The 18,669-nt window shown below is 47.0% G+C and overlaps 1 protein-coding gene across 6 annotated transcripts in view; it reads right to left on the bottom strand.

Moving 5' to 3' along the window:
• The window catches only part of EXOC2 (exocyst complex component 2), a 1,204,847-nt gene that overhangs the window by 15,182 nt on the left and 1,170,996 nt on the right, over positions 1-18,669 (bottom strand). For all 6 annotated transcript variants that reach the window (XM_085607146.1, XM_085607144.1, XM_085607148.1 and 3 more), the window contains 2 exons: positions 18,173-18,234; positions 12,131-12,190 (listed from right to left, as the gene is read on the bottom strand). In XM_085607146.1, coding sequence (XP_085463272.1) covers positions 12,131-12,190; positions 18,173-18,234 — 122 coding nt within the window. The remainder of the gene's footprint in view (positions 1-12,130; positions 12,191-18,172; positions 18,235-18,669) is intronic.

Here is an 18,669-nt window from a genome sequence, read left to right as displayed (position 1 = left end):
CTAGGGGCCACGCAAACCATATACTAAAGAAGTGGTATAAGGACCACTGTCACGGAAATAGGATAGGCCTAGGGAATCGCTGGGGCTAAACTACACTAGCAACAGTTAGGAAGTGGGAGGCCCAGGGGATTCAGGTGCAGAGTGGAAACACTCACGCGTAATGCGTAAAAGTCAATAGAATTACTAGCAGTTAGAAATGAACAGTTTAAGGACACTTCTGAAGCAGCTAGAGAGTCGAGACTCGGAAACTAGACCCTAGGATAGTCACTACCCTTGTGAGCACCGAAGTACCCAAGTTACCTAGCCCACGGGCTGCGGGTGCATAGGTGTGAAATTGCGTCGGGTTTCGTCGTGGACTTCTATGGATGCCTGAAGGAAAGTTGCTGACAGGCAGTCAGTAAAGAGTGTCCGGTGGATCCCAAGGCTGGGATCAAGAAGAGAGGAGACCTGCAAGCAGAAGGGACAGAGTCAAGGTCACTAGCCAGTGACCACGTGGAACCAGGAAGGAACCAGGCGATGTCGTGAAGATTGCAGGTGAAAGGTGAAGCTTGTCGCTGCAGCCACGGGTACCAGGAGACGTCGAGGACGACCAGGACCAGGAGGCGAGCTGTCCCACGAAGGCTCTTGCTGTCGGCGGCGTCGAAGTTGAACTAGGACTCACCAAGCCTTGGCAAGCGGAACCCACGAAGAACGGAGGACTTGCTTCTGGTGCAGACCAGGAAGGTCTGGGGTGCTTCTCTTTTGCAAAGAAGCGGGAGCCAGTCTGGAGGAGCCAAACCAGCAGTGAAGAGTTCAAGGTGTGTCGTCACAAAGGCCGCTAGCCAACGGGCAAGCAACCGGACAGATGCGGCAAGCAGGAAAATGCAGAAGGGCCCCACGCAGGACTCGTGGAGTGTGGGGGGGCTGATCTTCGGTGCAGATGGTGCTTGGGGTTGGGGCTTCTCAATCCCCGGTGCACAACTTCGAGGGTGCCTCAGAAGCTGCGCTGGAAGATACTCGCCACTTTTCCCAGGTAGCTGGTCCCACGTCTCTCGTCGCCTCCACGGATCTTAGCTCGGCTGTGGATGTGGATCAGGGTCGGAGAAGTCTGGAAGTCAAGGCTCTGGTCGGGCTCTGCAGTCGGTCCCTCGTAGAACTTCAGCAAAGCAAAGGGTAGTCTCTTGATGGTGCCTGTTTGCACAGGGTAGCCACTCCTTGGCCACAAGGGAGATTCTTCAGTCTTCTTTCGTCGAATGTCGAAGGTCCAGAGAGTTTCTGTTCAAGTTGCAGGTTCAGGATAATCTAATCTCCTGGGGCCCAGCTACCACACTTATACTAATCTGGGGGGCTGGGTTGCATGCTATGTCACGCCTTATGGGTGGGACCTGGGAGGGGGGTGGTTACACCCCCTTCCCTTTGTCCAGTTTAGCGCCAGGACTGGGGCTGGAGTGCCCCAGCACCGGTTTGAACTGGACTATGCATGGGACACCTTGTGTGCCCCAGGCATGTCTCATTCCTTTCAGCCCTCCCTGCCCCAATACACTAAAGTCTGTCTGGGGAGGTGCTAGCACCTCCCCAAGCAGGAAACCTATTGTCCAAGCCTCCCTTGCCGGGATCACTCCCAGCAGCAGGAGGTCAGACTCGTGTCTGTGGCAGCAGCATCCATTTTGTGATGCTGAGGCTTTGGTTAGAGTTAAACAGCAAAGTAGGATTTTAACATGTCTCTCCCTCTAGAAGGGGGGAATAATAGCCTCATCACCAGAAATGGTATGGGAGTAGTATTCCAAAGTGTTAGACACCTTACACGACATGTTTTGATAATGCCAAACCATAGTTACCATAACCGTTTAAGATTATAAGGCACTTTAAGAGTATATGGTAGGCTATATCATAGAACAGCTATAAGGACATGGTTCCAAAAGCTGCAGACAGGCTCAGCTCATGCTAGAGCACCATCTCACATGTTACCAAGCACTCTGCCTCCAGGATTGTTAAGGCCTGCCATAGGAGTGGCTGATAGGTACACATGTGTCTATATATAAGGTAGGTATAGGAATACTACACCTAAGCAAGGGGTGATTACACGACCTTGCCCCAGCTGAGTGATCAGCCAGTTGTGTCTGATTGGAAGGCCAGACCAGGGGTGGCATAATACATGCTGCAGCCCCTTCGAGGCCTAGGGTACACCTATGCCCTGGGTACCTAGGGTACACTGTACAGGGTCCAATAAGGTGTTCCTTACCAATTGGGAATGTACCTAGGGTACATGGAGTCCATTTTAAAGAGAGAGCAGACAGCCTGAGACCCTGAATGGCAGGATCTCAGGCCAACTAAGTCGAAAAACCAGCTAGACACTAGGCAAAAAGTTGGGGGTAACCATAGTCAGATATCCACCTTCCTACAGGCACACCCGCAAAGAGTGCCATGGAGGTAGAAATCGCCCTAGTGGAATGGGCATGAACTGTCGAGTGCAAGGGATGGCCTGCTTGCTGGTGACAGAAAGTAATAGCGGCAGAGATCCACCTAGAAATACTCTGTTTAGTAAGTGGAAAACCTTTTCGAGGTAGACAGTAAGCCACAAAGAGTTGGTTGGATTTGCCGCTGTTTGAGGATTCAGAAAAAAGGTTCGTAAGACTATAGGCTCATTGAGGTGAAAGTCTGACGGGACCTTGGGATTAGTCCGAAGTATAACCCTATCATGTTTGAATTGAAGAAAAGGGTCTTGAATTGAGAATGCATGAAGTTCGCTTACTCGCCTTGCAGACGTAAGGGCTAGAAGCAGTGCCGTTTTCCAGGAGAGAAACTTGAGGTTGGCTCTGTGCATCAAGGGTGTTTCATAAGCTGAGCAAGAACGATGTTGAGTTGCCAAGCTGAAGGTGGAGACTTCACGGGAGGGAAAGTCCTAAACAGACCTTTGTGAAATTGTCTATGTGACCAAAGAGAAGGACCCGTAGAAGATCTCCTGATAGAGGATATCGCTGCCAGGTGAACCTTAATAGAGGCGTGAGCCAGACCTGAAGTCGCCAGATGGAGAAGATAAGGCAATATTTGTTTTGGAGAAGAAGTGAAAGGATGTATATTCGCAGACTTACACCAGATGCAGAATTTTTTCCATTTCAAGGAATATGTTGTGTGTGTACTGTCGGCTCGAGCCCGAGCCAGACCCGCCCTGCAGTCTGGAAGAATGTCTAGGCCATGGAACTCTCGGAACTCAGGAGCCAAGCTGATAATTTGAGAGATGCTGGATCCGGATGTCGGACTTGCTCCCGGTCCATTGTTAGGAGAGAAGGAAAAGGTTTCAACGGAATTGGCGGTTCCAGGGAGAGAAGATGGAGCTCCGTGAACCAATGCTGGAGAAGCCACGCTGGCGCGATCAGGATTAGCGTGCAGGGTTCTGCCTTCAACTTTCTGAGGACCCTGGGAATCAGGGGAATCGGTGGAAAAGCGTAAGCAAAGATGTTGAACCATGCTATCGAAAATACATTCCCTAGAGATCCCCGTTAGGGATGCCAGCTTGTGAAGTTTTGGCATTTGGCGTTGTGCTGGGTGGCAAATAGGTCCAAGAGAGGTGTGCCCCATTGAGAGAATATGCCGTTGATAACCTGCTGGTTCAATTCCCATTCGTGACATGTTGTTTGTTGCCTGCTTAGTGAATCGGCCAGCACATTGTCTGTTCCTGGAACATACTCCGCTCTGAGGGAAATGTTGTGTTGAAGTAACCAGTTCCAGATCTTTTGAGATTCGCGAGAGAGTGGCAGTGAACGAGAACGCCCCTGTTTGTTCAGGTAGTGCATTGTTGTAGTATTGTCCGTCCGGACAAGCACCAGAGAACCTTTGATCCTGGGAAAGAACGCCAGGAGGGCCAGATAAACAGCCCGCAGCTCGAGGAGGTTTATGTGAAGTTTCCGTTCGGAAGGAGACCACTTTCCGCTAATCCGAAGTTCCTGGAGGAATGCTCCCCAACCCTCCAAGGGCGCATCCGTTGTGATTATTTGTGGAGAGGCTTGAAGCAAGAAAGGCAGGCCTTGAGAAAGATTCCGTGAACGAGTCCACCACTGCAGAGCAGTGACCATCTGGGGGGTCACCTGAACGACATCGTCGATGGATTCTTCGGCTTGAATCCACTGATCGGATAGTGACTCCTGGAGAGGGCGCATGTGGAGGCGACAGTAGGGAACCAGCAGAATACAGGATGACATCATCCCGAGAAGAGATTTGAACAGGCGCACTGTGAGAAACTTCCTGGATTTTATGCGGTTTCCCAAGTGAAGGAGTTTGCACTGTCGCTCTTGTGACGGGAAAGCTTTCCTCTGGTTTGTATCGAGAATAGCACCCAGAAAAGTTATCCGTTGAGACGGTTGCAGGCTGGATTTGTCTGGATTGAGAGTGAGTCCCAAGAGACTGAAAAGCTGCAAACAGGCGTTGGAAGATCTGCTTGCGCCGTCCAGAGAAGGTGCCTTGACGAGCCAGTCATCGAGATAGGGAAAAACTTGGTGACGTTGCCGCCTGAGGTATGCAGCCACTGGAGAAAAGCACTTTGTGAAGATGCAAGGGGCTGACTTGAGTCCGAAGGGCAGGACTCGGAATTGGTAATGTCTGCCGGCCACAGCGAACCTCAGACATTTTTTGAGATTCCTGTGGATAGGGATATGGAAGTAGGCATCTTGAAGATCCAAAGACACCATGAAGTCGTTTGCTTTGAGAAGTTGGAGCACTTCTTGAATGGTAACCATGCAAACGATTGTTTCTTTAAGGATGTGTTGAGACTTCTCAAATCTAGAATCGGCCTCCATTTCTTCTCCTTTTTGCGCACCAAGAAAAAACGGGAGTAAAAACCTTTCCCCCCGCTGGCGAAGAGGAACTCGCTCTATAGCACCTTTCTGGAGCATTAGTGAGATTTCCAGGAGTAAAAGGCGTAGATTCTTGTGAAGCATAGGTCGAGGAGGGGTCTGCGGAGGAATCTGAATGAACTCCAGAGAGAGTCCAAATTGTACCAGTTGAAGAACCCAACAGTCCGTTGTGATCTGTTTCCAATTGTGTAGAAAATGGAAAATTCTTCCTCCTACTCTGGAGGGTGGAGAGGAAATGGAGACCGGCGGTAGAGAAAAGTAATTGACGCCGGGCAGAATCCTTCTGTCGTCCGCCCTTTCCGCGAAAGGAGGACTTATTGTATTGAGATTGCTGCTGTTGGCGCTGTTGAAACTGTGGCCGATATTGCGGGTTGGAAGAAGAATAGGAAGACCGATACTGCTGGTAGGTTCCCCTAGCGCAAGACTGACCTCTACCCCGTGAGCCTCGAAAAGGTTTTTTTTTTTAAATTGAAGGATACCCAAAGCCCTGGCCGTGTCCGTATCCTTTTTTATGCCCTGAAGGGCTTCATCAATATGAGTGCCAAAAAGCAATTGGCCATCATAAGGCATATCTAAAATCTTCGTCTGGATTTCCGGTCGGAATGTCGTCGCCTTAAGCCAACCTTGGCGGCGGAGGACCGCAGCCCCAGCCAATTGGCGGTAACCAGTAGAGGTGATATCCATCGCACAGTCGATTTCGGAAGCTGAACGTTCGCCCTCCAACAAAATTTTCTTTGCCTCCGCTTTAGAGTCGTCCGGCAGGGCCTCCAAGTATGGTGCAATGTCCGCCCACATCTGCCTGTTATAGCGCCCCAACAACGCTAAGGAATTAGACGCACGCACCATCAATGCAGACATGGAAGAAAAACGCTTCCCAATGTTGTCTAGGCGTCTGACCTCCCTATCTGGAGGGGCTGAAAGCGGAGCAGAAGGATTTTTAGATCTCCACTGAGCTGCCTGAGTGATGACGGAATGAGGCTTGGGATGTCCGGTATGACAGGCTGGAGCGGTGTCTGGAGCTCTGTACTTTTTATCCAAACGAGGCAACACTGGGAGGGGACCGTAGAAGGATTTGGCATGATTTTAATGCCTTGATCCCAGATGTAGTCTATGATCGGCACAGATCTCCCCGATTTTTTAAAAGGTTCCTTGAAGTCATACAAGAAACAGTCCTGCTGGTGAAGAGGCATAGGAATTTGGAAGCGCTGTGCAGCCCTTTCCAAAACATTGTGAAAACCCCCAATATCCTCAGGAGGCGAATCTGCTTGAGGAGGCACTGGAGACGCCGGAAAAGGGATGACGTAGTCGTCCCACTCATCATGAGTTGATTGGGAATCATGAACCTCTCCCTCCTCTTGTTGGTCATCCTCCTCATCATCTGTGAAAGGGGGAGGTGGTATTGTAACAGGCATAGCCGGTGGAGTCGGAGGTGGAACCTGTAACCGTGGAGGCGGAGAGAGAACTGGAGTAGAAGACGGAGCAGAAGTAGGGAACCTCTGCTTGTAGTCAGAAATAAAAAATTGGAGCTCAGAAACCAAAGACGCAGGGAGACAAACCATGAGTTGCTGGCGAAGATGGCTGTCGTCCGGATAATATGCCTGATCTTCTGCGTCTTGCTCGTCATAGTCCGAGTCCTCCTGGTACTTGACATGAAGTTCAGAGAGACTTGTTGCAGCCCTGAACATGCTGCCCTCATCTGAATCCTCCTTCTCGTCCAAAAGGTTAGATGGAGGTAATGGCTGGACCCTGCTTGGTGATGTAAGGGGAGGCGTCAGCTTTCTTTTAGTGACCTTGAGGTGAACATATGCACTGTCCACCGTTGATTTTGGTGTCGTCGACAAGGCCGTTGTCAGTGTAGTCATCGCCGACGAGGAACACCAACAGACACAACTGATGATAGCGTCGACGAATGTAGCATTGACGAAGTTCCCGTCGACGGAGACGTCGTCGACAAAGTCTGCATCGTCGACGATGGGAGAGACGTCGATGGAACACCCCTCGTCGACGTAGTCGTCGATGCGCTTGTTGTCGAGCGTGTCGTCGACGACGATTTTTTAATCTTGATCGTCGACGACAATGGAACAACAGCCGTCGACAAGTTTGATGCTGACGACGCCAAGAGTGTAGAAACTGTCGTCATCGATGAGGTTACTCCCACAGCTGTAGATGGAGATTTTGTCGTCGTCGAGGCCACCGTCGATGAGGTGGTCGTTGGCGGGGCTGAAGTAGACTTTTTAAAGGTGTGTACAATCCTCAGCGGAGGATCCTTGCGCGGCAAAGCCTTAAGTTGTGCATCCGAAGACTTTTTCAGCATCTTCTTTTGAGGGGGCTGCGAAGAAGGACCTGGAGAAGCATCTCTGGACCTTTTCTGTGAGGTTCTTGAAGACTTCATTGAGCCCTCACTCTCCTCAGAGGACAAGGGGTATTCTTTGTCCTTAAGCCTCTGCAGCCAAATTAAAAGCTGTCCCTCACGGTCTTTAAGAGTCTTTGATGAAAAGGTATGACATACCTTACAGTTTTTGGAGGAATGGTCCGGATAGAGACAGTAGTGGCAGTCTTTATGCTGGTCGTCGACATGCAGTCTCTTCTTATTGCAGGAAGCACAGGGCCTAAAAAGGCCTTTGTTAGGAGTGTCTGACATGAAGACAGAGTAGATTTCACTCAGAAGAAGTAATTGTAAAAATCCAATTGAATTCCAGAAGCAAGGAAAAACTGAGCAGAGCTCAGTGGAGACTCCCTTAGCACGACGTGCGGTAGAAAATCTGAGGGACTAGAGCTCCTTCCAGGAAGGTTCCAGAGGGTGGTGATAGCTGATTGGTTGTTCTCTAGAGTTTGGTCCTCATTACAAAAGGACCTGGATATGTTACTAATGTGAGGCCTTTGGCCTATCTCTCTATATGTGTAGTGAGCCATTACTTTTCTTATGTATGCCTGAATCATTCCCCATCCCGACGACGGGAAATGATTCAGGCATGTGAATCTATGAAAGATACCCTAATAATGGATAAAATGGTCGCCCGGTTGAAGGACTTCTGTCAAAACATTGGTCTTATCCTCCGAGGTGTGAAGCTGGAGGTCAAGCACTACGCAACACAATGACATATGAACCATATCCAAAGTCGTCCAGGAGAGCGAAGAGGACAGACGCAAGCGATTTTGGGAGTAATTCCAAGACCTCACATGAACGGGACCTGAAGCGGCGCGGTGTCGCATGGCGAGCGGCCAAGAGCTTCATGGCCTGCTCACAGATGGCCTTGGGGTTCATGGTCCTGTACTCCGCACATGTCGCAGAGTTGTTTTCCCTCTCCAGGAACCAGACACATCAAGTGGGGGTCCGTCACCAAAATCTGTTATGACGAGACTTAAACCCTGGTTTCTTTCGGGACATCCTCAAAAAAATGAAAAAAGGTACAATAGTCGTTGACAAAATGCTGAAAGAATGAAGTCAAAAAGTCACTTTTAGATCTGTAGGTAGGTGTTCTTTTTAGGCCGCCTTGTCTAATCTCTATTAACTTCTAGTACACTGTTTTTTTTAAATTAGATTAATTAAGAAGGGTAGCAAATAACGAAATTGTCTTAATTAAAATGTGTAACTGTTTTTCTGAGGCATAATAAGTATTTTGTTTAGATATTTCTAGCTAAACAATTAACAATGTATGATTCTTGCAATGCTTATGGTTTTAAATGACTACTACTTTTATTCATTCATATTCATTCAGTCAAAAAGTGACTGAGTCCAGCTTGTCCAGATCCGCATTGATGGTGCGGAAAAAAAGGAACGGGGGTCAGCGTGCTGGGGTGGCGTCTATAGAGGCACTGCGCATGTCACTTCTGACGTGAATGACTGACACCACCTACTGGAACACAAGGGGATTGTTAAAATATTTTCGAATGCAGTGTGACTCCTTGGAAATCTTCTAAGGTAAGGAATGTGTGGCTCGAAGATATATATATGTGTGTATATATATATAAAAACAAGGTTACAGAGACGTTATAGTTAGGGGAAGATTTTACTCGTACAAAACCAGCTGAGCTAACTATTACTTGCGCTCCCGCAATGCTCTGCTTATTACCTCACATATTACATAACTCAGGACATGGTCAGTGACATCACTGATGACATCTTAAATGAAAATCTGCCCCTAACTATAACGTCTCTGTAACCTTGGCTTTTTTCATTGAATTTCTACGTTTTTTTAAATGCTAATTCCCAACTATAATGTCCCTGTAACCTTTGTTTTTTTCAGTGAATTTCTGAGTTCTTTTAACTAGCTGTCCCGTTTGCAGAGTGGTGGAGAAAAGGGACTGGGGCACAGAGAAGTCCTCAGGAATCCCGCTGTGTAGGACTTACAGGAGGTACCAGGAGGGCTTCTTGACCCAGAAAGTCCCTCAGGAGTAAGGTGGGCTTTATCTAGCAAACAGTAGTGCACCAAAAGTTGTGTTTGCAGAGTGGTGGAGAAAGGGGCGTGGCCTCTGAAGACCTCTAAGCAATCCTGCGGTGTGGGACTCACTGGAGATAACAGGAGGGGTAGTTGGTCCCCCAAGGATGTCCTTGGGGGCAAACTACCCTTCCTGTACCAGTAAGTCCCACACAGCAGGATTGCTAAGACCTGGTAGGAGGCCACGCCCCTTTTCTCCACCACTCTGCAAAAGTACCTCCTGGTGCACTGCTAGAAGGGGGATTAAGTCCCTTTGGCTATTGAGGGTCCTTGGGAGTCAACTACCCCTCCTGTTAAGTCCAGTAAGTCCCACACAGTGGGTTTACTGAGAGGTGTTCGGTGGCCATGACCCCTTTCTCCACCACTTTGCAAACGCGCCCCCTGGTGCACTACTAGTTGGGGGATGAAGTCCCCTTGGCTCTTGAGGGTCCTTGGGGACCAACTTCTCCTCCTGCCACCTCCAGTAAGACCTACACAGTTGGACTGTTGAGAGTTTGTAAGAGGTCACGCCCCCTTTCTCCACAACTCTGCAAATGCGCCTCCTTATCTCCTTATGCAATACTGGTTGGGGGAAATAGTCCACTTTAGTCCTGTAGTCCTCGGAATAAAGTGGAATTCATTCCCCAAGCAGAAGCTCACCAAGAGCCGCGTTTCCAGAGTGGTAGAGAAAGGGGGAGTGGCCTTCAAGTCATCTCAGCAATCCCGCTGTCTGGGAATTACTGGAGGTAAGAAGAGGGTTTTTTGGCCCCCAAAGACCCTCAGCATTCAAGGGGATTTAATTCCCCAACCACTACTGCGCCAGGAGGCGCGTTCGCAGCGTGGTGGTGAAAGGGGCGTGGTCTCTGGTGAAATACCATATTTTTTATTTGATTTAATAAATGTTTGTTTTTATGGAAAGGGGGGCTGTGTAGTCCCCCTTCCCCACGGCCGATTTCGGCCCCGGGGACCCATCTTCCAGGACCAGTCTTTTTTTTGAATAGGGAGGGAGGCCACACCACCTGCCTCCCAAAGCAGATTACAGCCCGGAGACCCCATCCCCTGAGGCTCAGCCTTTTACTTTTTTAATTAAATTTTCTTTTTAAAAAAAGGCAGGGGGACGCATGGCCCCCCATTTCCCTTGGCCCATTTTGCCCCCCGGGGACCCCATCCCCTGGAGCCTGCTCTTTAGTTTTTTTTAATGGGGGGGCCCCCAACCCCCTCTTGAGAGGTCCCATCCACCGGGGCCAGGCCTTCATAATTTTTTTAAAAAATTGGGAGGGGGCCTGCGCACCCCCCTCCCCGGGCCAATATTGACCCGGGGAATGGTCACCATGTTGGGGAATGCAGGGGGAGCCTCAAGCACCCTGCGGTCCCTACTAGCTCCCCGTCTCATGCCAGAGGCGACATTGCTTTTGGACAGAAGGAGCTGCAAACATGCAGCTCTCTCAGTCCAAAAGCAATTCTGCTCTGCTTAATGGAAGCAAGAGCATTTTTCTATACGGACCAGAGTTTGCTATGGCTTGGCAGGCGCAGTGTTCCCGCCAAACCATGGCAAACTGATATGTCCTGTAGCTGGGCACACCGGGACATTAATGGAGCCGGACCTGGGGTTCCCTGGGCCATCCACGGCTCCACATTTTTTTCAAATATAGCCCCCGAGAGGTGGTGGTCCCTTGGGCTGTGGGGGGCGTGGACCACTGCATTTGCTTTGTGTTTAGCCCCGGGTAGGTGGTGGTCCACAGGGCTGCGGGGCCCGTGCACGGCCCCCGATCATTATTTTTATTTGCCCCAGGACCTGGTCCACCCGGGGTCCAAAATTAAAGCGCGGGAACCCTCGCTTCTTTGTTTTTTTTTCATTTTTGGCAGGAGTCACAAATCCAACTTGACTCCAGCCAATTATTTTTTTTTTAAATGCATTTATGTCCTCTGGGACCCACACAAGAGGCCTAGGGGGTCAGGGTGTTTCTACCCTGCCCCCTTATCTTTTTTTGTATGTTTTTTCTTGTGACGTCACTTCAATCGAGTCATAAGATGGCTGCCAACACTTCCTGGTTTGAAGTCTTGGCAGCCAATCAGATCTCAGGCACGAGATCAGGAGGGGTCAGGGGTCACGGATCCACCGCGGCCACAGTTGTGTAGCTGAGAAATCTTTACATTTCTCAGCAACTACTGAACGGATTTACATCATTTAACAAATAGAGTGCTTTCTGGACAAAGAGCTACCTTTTGCTAAATTTGGTGCAATTCCATTCAGCAGTTTGGGCTGTAGCCGTGTCTAAAGTTTGCTATGGAAATTAACATGGGGGGAAAGTGTTTTGGGACCTCCACTTTTTCTCGGCCCCCGCATGACGGATCGCCCAGAAACTTTCCAGACAGCAGCTGAAGTGATTGCCCCGATAGTTATGAAAATTTCAAGAGGGTTTGTCAAACTACACCAAAGTTATTAGCAAATGAAAAATCGCTCTTTCTATGGAAACTGCAGTCTAATTATAACTACCTACTGGCGACCGCTAGTTGGCAATGTATATATGAGAAGGCTATGCGATCAAAATGTTGAGTATGATTCAAAATTTTGATTAAATGTCCATGATAAACTCCTCATAATTCGGTACAATCCACTAAATCCCCATATTGTCCATACTGTGAAATACCTAGATTTGCAGTTAACATGATTTCCCACTTTTATACATGACATAGCCTTTCACCTTTGGTCACATTGTCTCTCTACATACATAGACTCACTACTAAACCTCCTCAAAGTTGCATTATATAACACAAGTGTTTAATAAGAATTTCTAATATATGTGAATACTATTCATTCCCAAGATCTGAGCATACTATTAATTCACTACATATAGGTGTTCACTTAGGACTTGAACTCACTTTTTATCAGCTCCGCTTGAGAGTTGAGGCAGTGCTTCCAAAGCTTGTTTGAAACTAGATCTGTATCGAAACAAAACAAAATAGTAGTTAAATTAGTCAAAGGAAATGCCTACAGTATGTTTCGTTTAATCATGTGGATTATCCTTAGTACCGGAAGCAATCTCAAGGTGCTCCCAGCAACAATCATATTTAATGCCATTATTTCAGCTACCTGTGTAAGCGGTTCACAGTAAACAATTTAATCATTGAATCCCTCAGATATTGGGGGATTAGTCCAGTTTCAAATTTGTTTTACTATATATTCTTATTCTCCACCACACATACATAGATTGAAGTAAATTTCAGTGTGAAAAGGGTGACTCTTCACCAAGTGTTTGGTGTGTAGGGACAACATTGTTTGGCAAAGCAAGAGAGATATTAGAAACAACATATAGTGACTAATTACACTTTATTACATAAAACACAAACTTTCAATCAGTAATTGTGTTTTTATAAGCCAGGCTTTAAAGACTGCCTTGGCTGGGCTGCCAGATCTCTTGATATTTTATACATAATCAGTATCATTACCCAAAGCCAAATATTAAAGGGATAGGCTGAGCACTCTTCAGTGATTGCACTGCTAAACTGTTATTTACATTCTTAGCCAAACATGACCAGCACACACACTTAATTATCAGTATTTGAGTGGTTCTTGGCTTTTTACAGTGTAGGTTTCACAGCAATTCATCCACAAGTGTCCTTGTTTCTCGTCACCGCGGCCATTGCTAGCGCCCCAGAGGACTGTTTGGGCTGCGGGCAAGTTACGAAGCTGGAATCCCGGCGTGCCTTTACAACTCCGGCAATAGAACAAATGTGTCATTACCACGCATTTGTTTAGCACGAAAGTTGTTACAATAACTTGCTTTAGGGGGCGCAATGGTGGAGTGGTGTTGAATTTTAAGTTCAACACCTTCCCTACTGTTGCACAGACTAGAGTTGGAATAGTAAATGATACTATTTCAAAGTCTAGCACCCCTTAAAGCAAGTTGTTGTAACAACTTGCGTGCTAAAGGAATGCATCATAATAACGCGCTTGTTCTAATGGCGGCGTTGTAAAGACATGTGTGCTAAACGCATGTGGGATTATGCCATACAATCAGATAAAATAATTGCTATTCATATACACAAAGATAGTTTATTTCGCAACACTGCCCATAAAACCGTGTAAGTAAAATACAATACCACATACTAGAAGTTAGCAAACGTAAAAACGAAAGTCAACCATAAAATTCATAATGTTCAGAAATTTGAATTGTTAAATTAGCATAACGTCTTATAAAACAAAAGGAAAGAATAAAACAAGTTCTAGCAGGTCATTCTTTGTGCTTTATAGTAGTCACCCCATGTCTCTGCCATTTCTTTCAGACACAAGATAAGACATGCGTCATGCAGAAACCGGGATAATACGGACACTACCATTTGAGGGGTATGGGATGCAAGTACTGCTAAGGCAGGCCTTGTTGACTGTTTCCCTGCCAGTGACCTAAGGGAGGTGAAGCAGGGGCAAAAAATGAGAAAGGGCTTCTTGTCCTCGGAGAGTGTGTTGCAAGCCGGGCAGTGTGAGCTGGTAGCTAGGCCCCACCAAAGGCCTCACTGGTGGCTCAGATAGTTCAAAGGAAGAATAGCATATCTTAATTTGAGATTGGGGGGGATCTTGCAGATGCTGGAGGGATTATAATCAGGCACTGTTCATAGATCGGAGCTGATTTCCCAGTGGCGGCTGTAAGGAACGGTGACAGAGGGTGGGGTTTAGAAAAATAGGGGGAAAATGAAGACTTACCTGCTTATCGCCGGTCACCAGCTGCCGCCTCTCTTCCATCCTCACTGTTCTCCTAATTCCCGGCAGCGCCCAGGCTCCGAGACTCCCCATGCCAATCATGATGCTGCTGACACCAGCATAACAGCAGAGTCATTATTGGTCTGTGCGCCATGGTTTGGCGCTCAGACAGGCAGTGGGAGCCTGTGCATGTTCTCCACCCAGGCTGTGCAATACAGCCGGGTGAAGAACATTCTAGGTGCGCATGACGGTTTGGCTGGCTCAAGAAGGCCCGCCAAACCGGCATGCACACTTAAGGTGCACGTTATACCACTCCTCCTCCCTCTGACGCAGTGAGCCCTGCCCCGCCCTAACCTGGTTCCAAGCTCCACTAAAAATAAAACGATGATAACGCTCTGTTATTATCATTTTATTTTTCCTTTGCACTGCTCCGAGAGCAGTGGGGCGACGCTCCTCCACCTTGGCCAAGGAACCCCAAATGTGATTTCCTTAAGCTAAAACTCCAAGTCAAAGAACCGTTTGCAAATCTTGTTATCAATGATTCCCTGAAATATAGCTGCGTTTGATTATACATGCAGCCTCAGCTGTGATGGATTGAGGGGAACTTCAAAGTTCGGACAGACCCTGCGAAAACAGCTTTGTCATTATGTGCCTCAGGACTAGCGAGTTTTGCTCACTAGCTCCCATAACACTGGAAACAAAGTAGGGGTTGCATCAGCATTGCCCTAACAATTATTTGGACATTTTTCCCTTGTACAGGCTGATTAGTAACGCTAAATTCAAGAAGGAACACCAAGGTCACAAAGTATTCCATAATAAATGGCTTGGCGCATTATCACAGGCACAGCGTAGATCAATAAATACTAGTTGCTTTTTCTGACCCACAACCTTGGTCAATAAAAAAAAGTTACTTACCTGCAGTAACAATCTTTCTAGTGGATACTCTACCTGCCTACAGATTTCTCAACTGTAGAACAGTCCCAGGCGTCAGTCTGAATAAGGAAACTTCATAGTTCTCCGTTGCCAGTAGGGACAACTGGCTTCATATCGATACTGAAAGTGGTGCCCGGTGCAAGAATGTCAGTTTCCATCCATTTTGTTCCCAGGCTTCAAGGGAGTGAGGGACTGACAGCGGTGAAGTAATGCAATACTAAAAAGTTAAAGAGGGATCTTATCAACTTTACCTATAGCACATCCAAAGGGGAGGCGGCCGGTCAGTGAGGAATCTACAGATGGATAGAGTGTCCATAAAAAAGATCATTAACGCAGGTACATGACTTTTTCGCCACCTTGCAGATCTTTGTGATGGGAAAGGCTAGGGCAGAAGTTGTGATTCATTCTGGAGGGACTTTATTGGCCAAGGCATGGCAGTTTTTGATGCAAAGGATGTTCCATCCATCTCTAGAGGGTCCTTTTCTGCGCTGCTTTACCCTTCTTAGCACAACAGTAACCGACGAAGAGCTGGTCATCCAGGCATATGTTCTTGGTACAGTCCAGACAGTAGTTGTGCGTTCGTTTAGGATTCAACCACTCCTCCTCCATAGGGTTTGGGGCAGGGGATAAAAGGCTGGGAGGGTGGTGGACTGATGCAGGCGGGAGGGAATCACCACTTCTGACAAAAAAACTGCCCTGGTTTGCAAAACCAATTTGATGGGATAAAAAAAGATAAATGAGGGACGGGGACTGAGAGCCTGTAACTCGCTCACCCCTCTGGCTAAAGTAATAGCCACCGATGACAGTTATGAGTGTCAACATCCTAAAGAGACAACTATGTAGAGGCTCAAACTGAGTCCTCGTAAGAAAAGTCAAGACTAAATTAAGGTCCCGCTGGGGCACAACAAAGGAGATGGAAGGATACAGATTTTTCAACCCCGATAGAAATCGCCTGGCAATGGGGGACGTGAAAAGGGATGGCTGATCTGGCAGACAAAGGAATGTAGACAACACAGCTAGACACCCCTTGATAGTGCTTATCACACAATCCTTATGAGCAAGAGAAAGCGCGTATTGCATGACCAATGACAGCTTGGCTGCATAGGGTCCACCTTATTGTTCGCACACCATGCAACAAAGTTGCTTTATTTGCCAGAGTAAGCAGATGTGGTGGAGGGGCGATGGGCTGACAAGATAACATACACCACCTTTGGTAGCATCTGAAAGGAACTCTGATGTACTCGCTCAATCTCCAAGCATGTACATGGAAGCCTTGGAGATTGGGGTAAAGAACCATTCCCTCTAAGTGGGAGAAAAGGTCTGGCCTTAATGGTAAACTCAGCAGGGGACATGTGTAGAAGCGCAGAAGGTTCACATAAAACACCCCCCTTGGCCAATGCAGGACGATGAGAATGAATTGGGCCAGGTCTTAGCGAATCTTCCTCAGAACCACAGTGTTTTCGGAGAAGGTGAACAGGTACACTTGAGGAATGCTCGATAGTACAAATATGTTCTGGACTACCACTGGTAGAAAACACCACTCGTGGTTGGCAAGATAACACTGGTTCAGGCTATCATCTTTGAAATTCAGAGACTCACCTAGGTTATTGGCAGGGAGACATATTCCTTGACTGCATACCCATGACTATGGTCTCAATGCTTCCAGGAAAAGAAGGTGAAACCCTACTCCCCCTTGTTTGTTGATAAACTACATTGCTGTTGTGTTGTCCGTCAATAGCTGGATGAACGGACCTTAGATGGAGAGGAAGAATGCCTTGAGCACCTCATGAACAGCCCGCAGTTCCAAGAGGTTGATGGAAAAAATCTGTTCTTCCAGAAACCACTGCTTTCTGATCTCCAGATAGACTCCACATCCAAGTGTGGAGGCATCTGTCACCACCTTAGCCATGATTGGAGAAATTAGGGCCATCCCGCAGCTCAGGTTCACCTCGTTCCACCACAAACCACTTCTGCCGCAGCGCTGGGGGAGGTCACGATGAAATCTGACATGACTTTCCTGTACTGTAGCCACTGCCTGGGTAGTCATAACTGCAGGGCCCTTATGTGCCAAAGCGGGTGCATGACTAGGAGAATGCAGGAAGCCAGAAGAACTAGAAATCTTAGGATCCTCAAGACTGGAACTCTTGCGGAGAAGGGTGGTATCCAATACCGACCCTATGAACTGGAGTCTCTGTGAGAGCCAAAGGTGAGATTTGGACTCGATTGAAAAGCTCAGATCTAACAGCATGGATGCTGTTAACTGAAGTAAATGCGACACCGCCTCAGTCAAACCAGCTTGGACCGGACAGTTGCCAAGATACTGGAATATTAGGGTGTCTGATCTTCTGAGATGGGCCACAAACACTGCAAGCACCTTCATGAAGACTCCAGGTGTCAAAGTCAAGCCAAAGGGTACTACTGCAAATTGCTAGCGCAGAGAACCCACCACAAAGTAATATCCCATCAAAGGCTCTTTCTCTGTGTAATAGGGTTATTACGGCTAACTGGAGCTTTGTTGCTGTGAGATGGCTCAAGGCTACTTTCCTTTAAGGGTGGGATTCCCCATGCCTTGACTTAATCCTCTATCACATTGCAGTAATCCTCATGAGGTTCAAACGAGGTATTGATATCCCCTGCAATGATTATTATCTTGTTGGGGTCATATCCTGAATCCGAAATCCAAACAGTTAGTGTCTGTTCGAGGGTCAAGAGCACTTTTGTAATTTCTTCTGGAGATGGCTCGTCTCCAATATACGTTAAAAAGTTAAATCATTCGTAGGGCACAGTGAAAAGTTAAGAGCAATTGTTGGATGTCGGGGTGATAACAGGTGAGGACCTTTATCTTGCAGTTCAATGAGGTATGGATCCAGATTGACAGACCGATTGAGCGGCTCCCTTTTTAGATGTTTTTACAGTCAGAACATCAGAGCATCAATAGCCCAGACCTGTACAGAGGGGTTAAAGCCTAAATTTCCTGGAGCACACATATCTGGTATTTGTCAATGAACTCACACCAGTGAGTGTCTTCCAGGTTACTCACCAGGCTGCCACAGTCCAGTTTAATCATTTAAACATGATAAACTGTATTATTTTCATGAGGACAGAGAATGATTAACATGTAATGGTGTTGTTGATGCAGAATTGCTAGGCATTGTGTTAGGGATCCTGCAGTGGTTTGCACAGTAAAGATTGCAGAACCCAGTCACCTTTGAGGAAATCGTTGCTATCTACATTCTAGTTTTTTCCTTTGTCACAGAGGGAAAACATGTTGGAAATCATAGAATCAATTGTACCTGCTCTCATCTGTCAGATATACAGCCACCGCATCTCTCAAAGCACAAATTTCAAGCCTTGCCTAATAGAAAATGGGAGAAAATATAGTAGTTTAGCATAACATTATATGCACATTTATTTCCTGCTTACAGTTAGAAAACACAAACTTTTCAGAATATCGAACTGTTAATACGTGAAAATCAGAAGGTGCAATGGACTTTCAACTGTATTAATCTATAAATAGCAAATACCAGTTTATTTTAACAATCAGACTTAGCAGAATTTCTACTTTCAGGAAAAGAAAAATGTAATAGAGAAGTAATAATGCTAGTGTGTACACTTCACACAAATGAGCAGTTGTAACATAATATACAAATAATGCTGAATGTTTCAGAAGAATTTATTTCTTAATTAAAATATTTGCACTGCAAGCTTTCATTACAATCTTAAAATTAATAATGAACATCTTATAAATTATTATAAGAAAAGATCTAAACAATGTATACAATTCGGTGGC

Source organism: Triturus cristatus, chromosome 5_2 (assembly GCF_964204655.1).
Source record: "Triturus cristatus chromosome 5_2, aTriCri1.1, whole genome shotgun sequence".
NCBI lineage: Eukaryota > Metazoa > Chordata > Amphibia > Caudata > Salamandridae > Triturus > Triturus cristatus.
The sequence above is the reverse complement of the archived record's forward strand: the minus strand, read 5'-3'. Positions and strand labels throughout refer to the sequence as shown.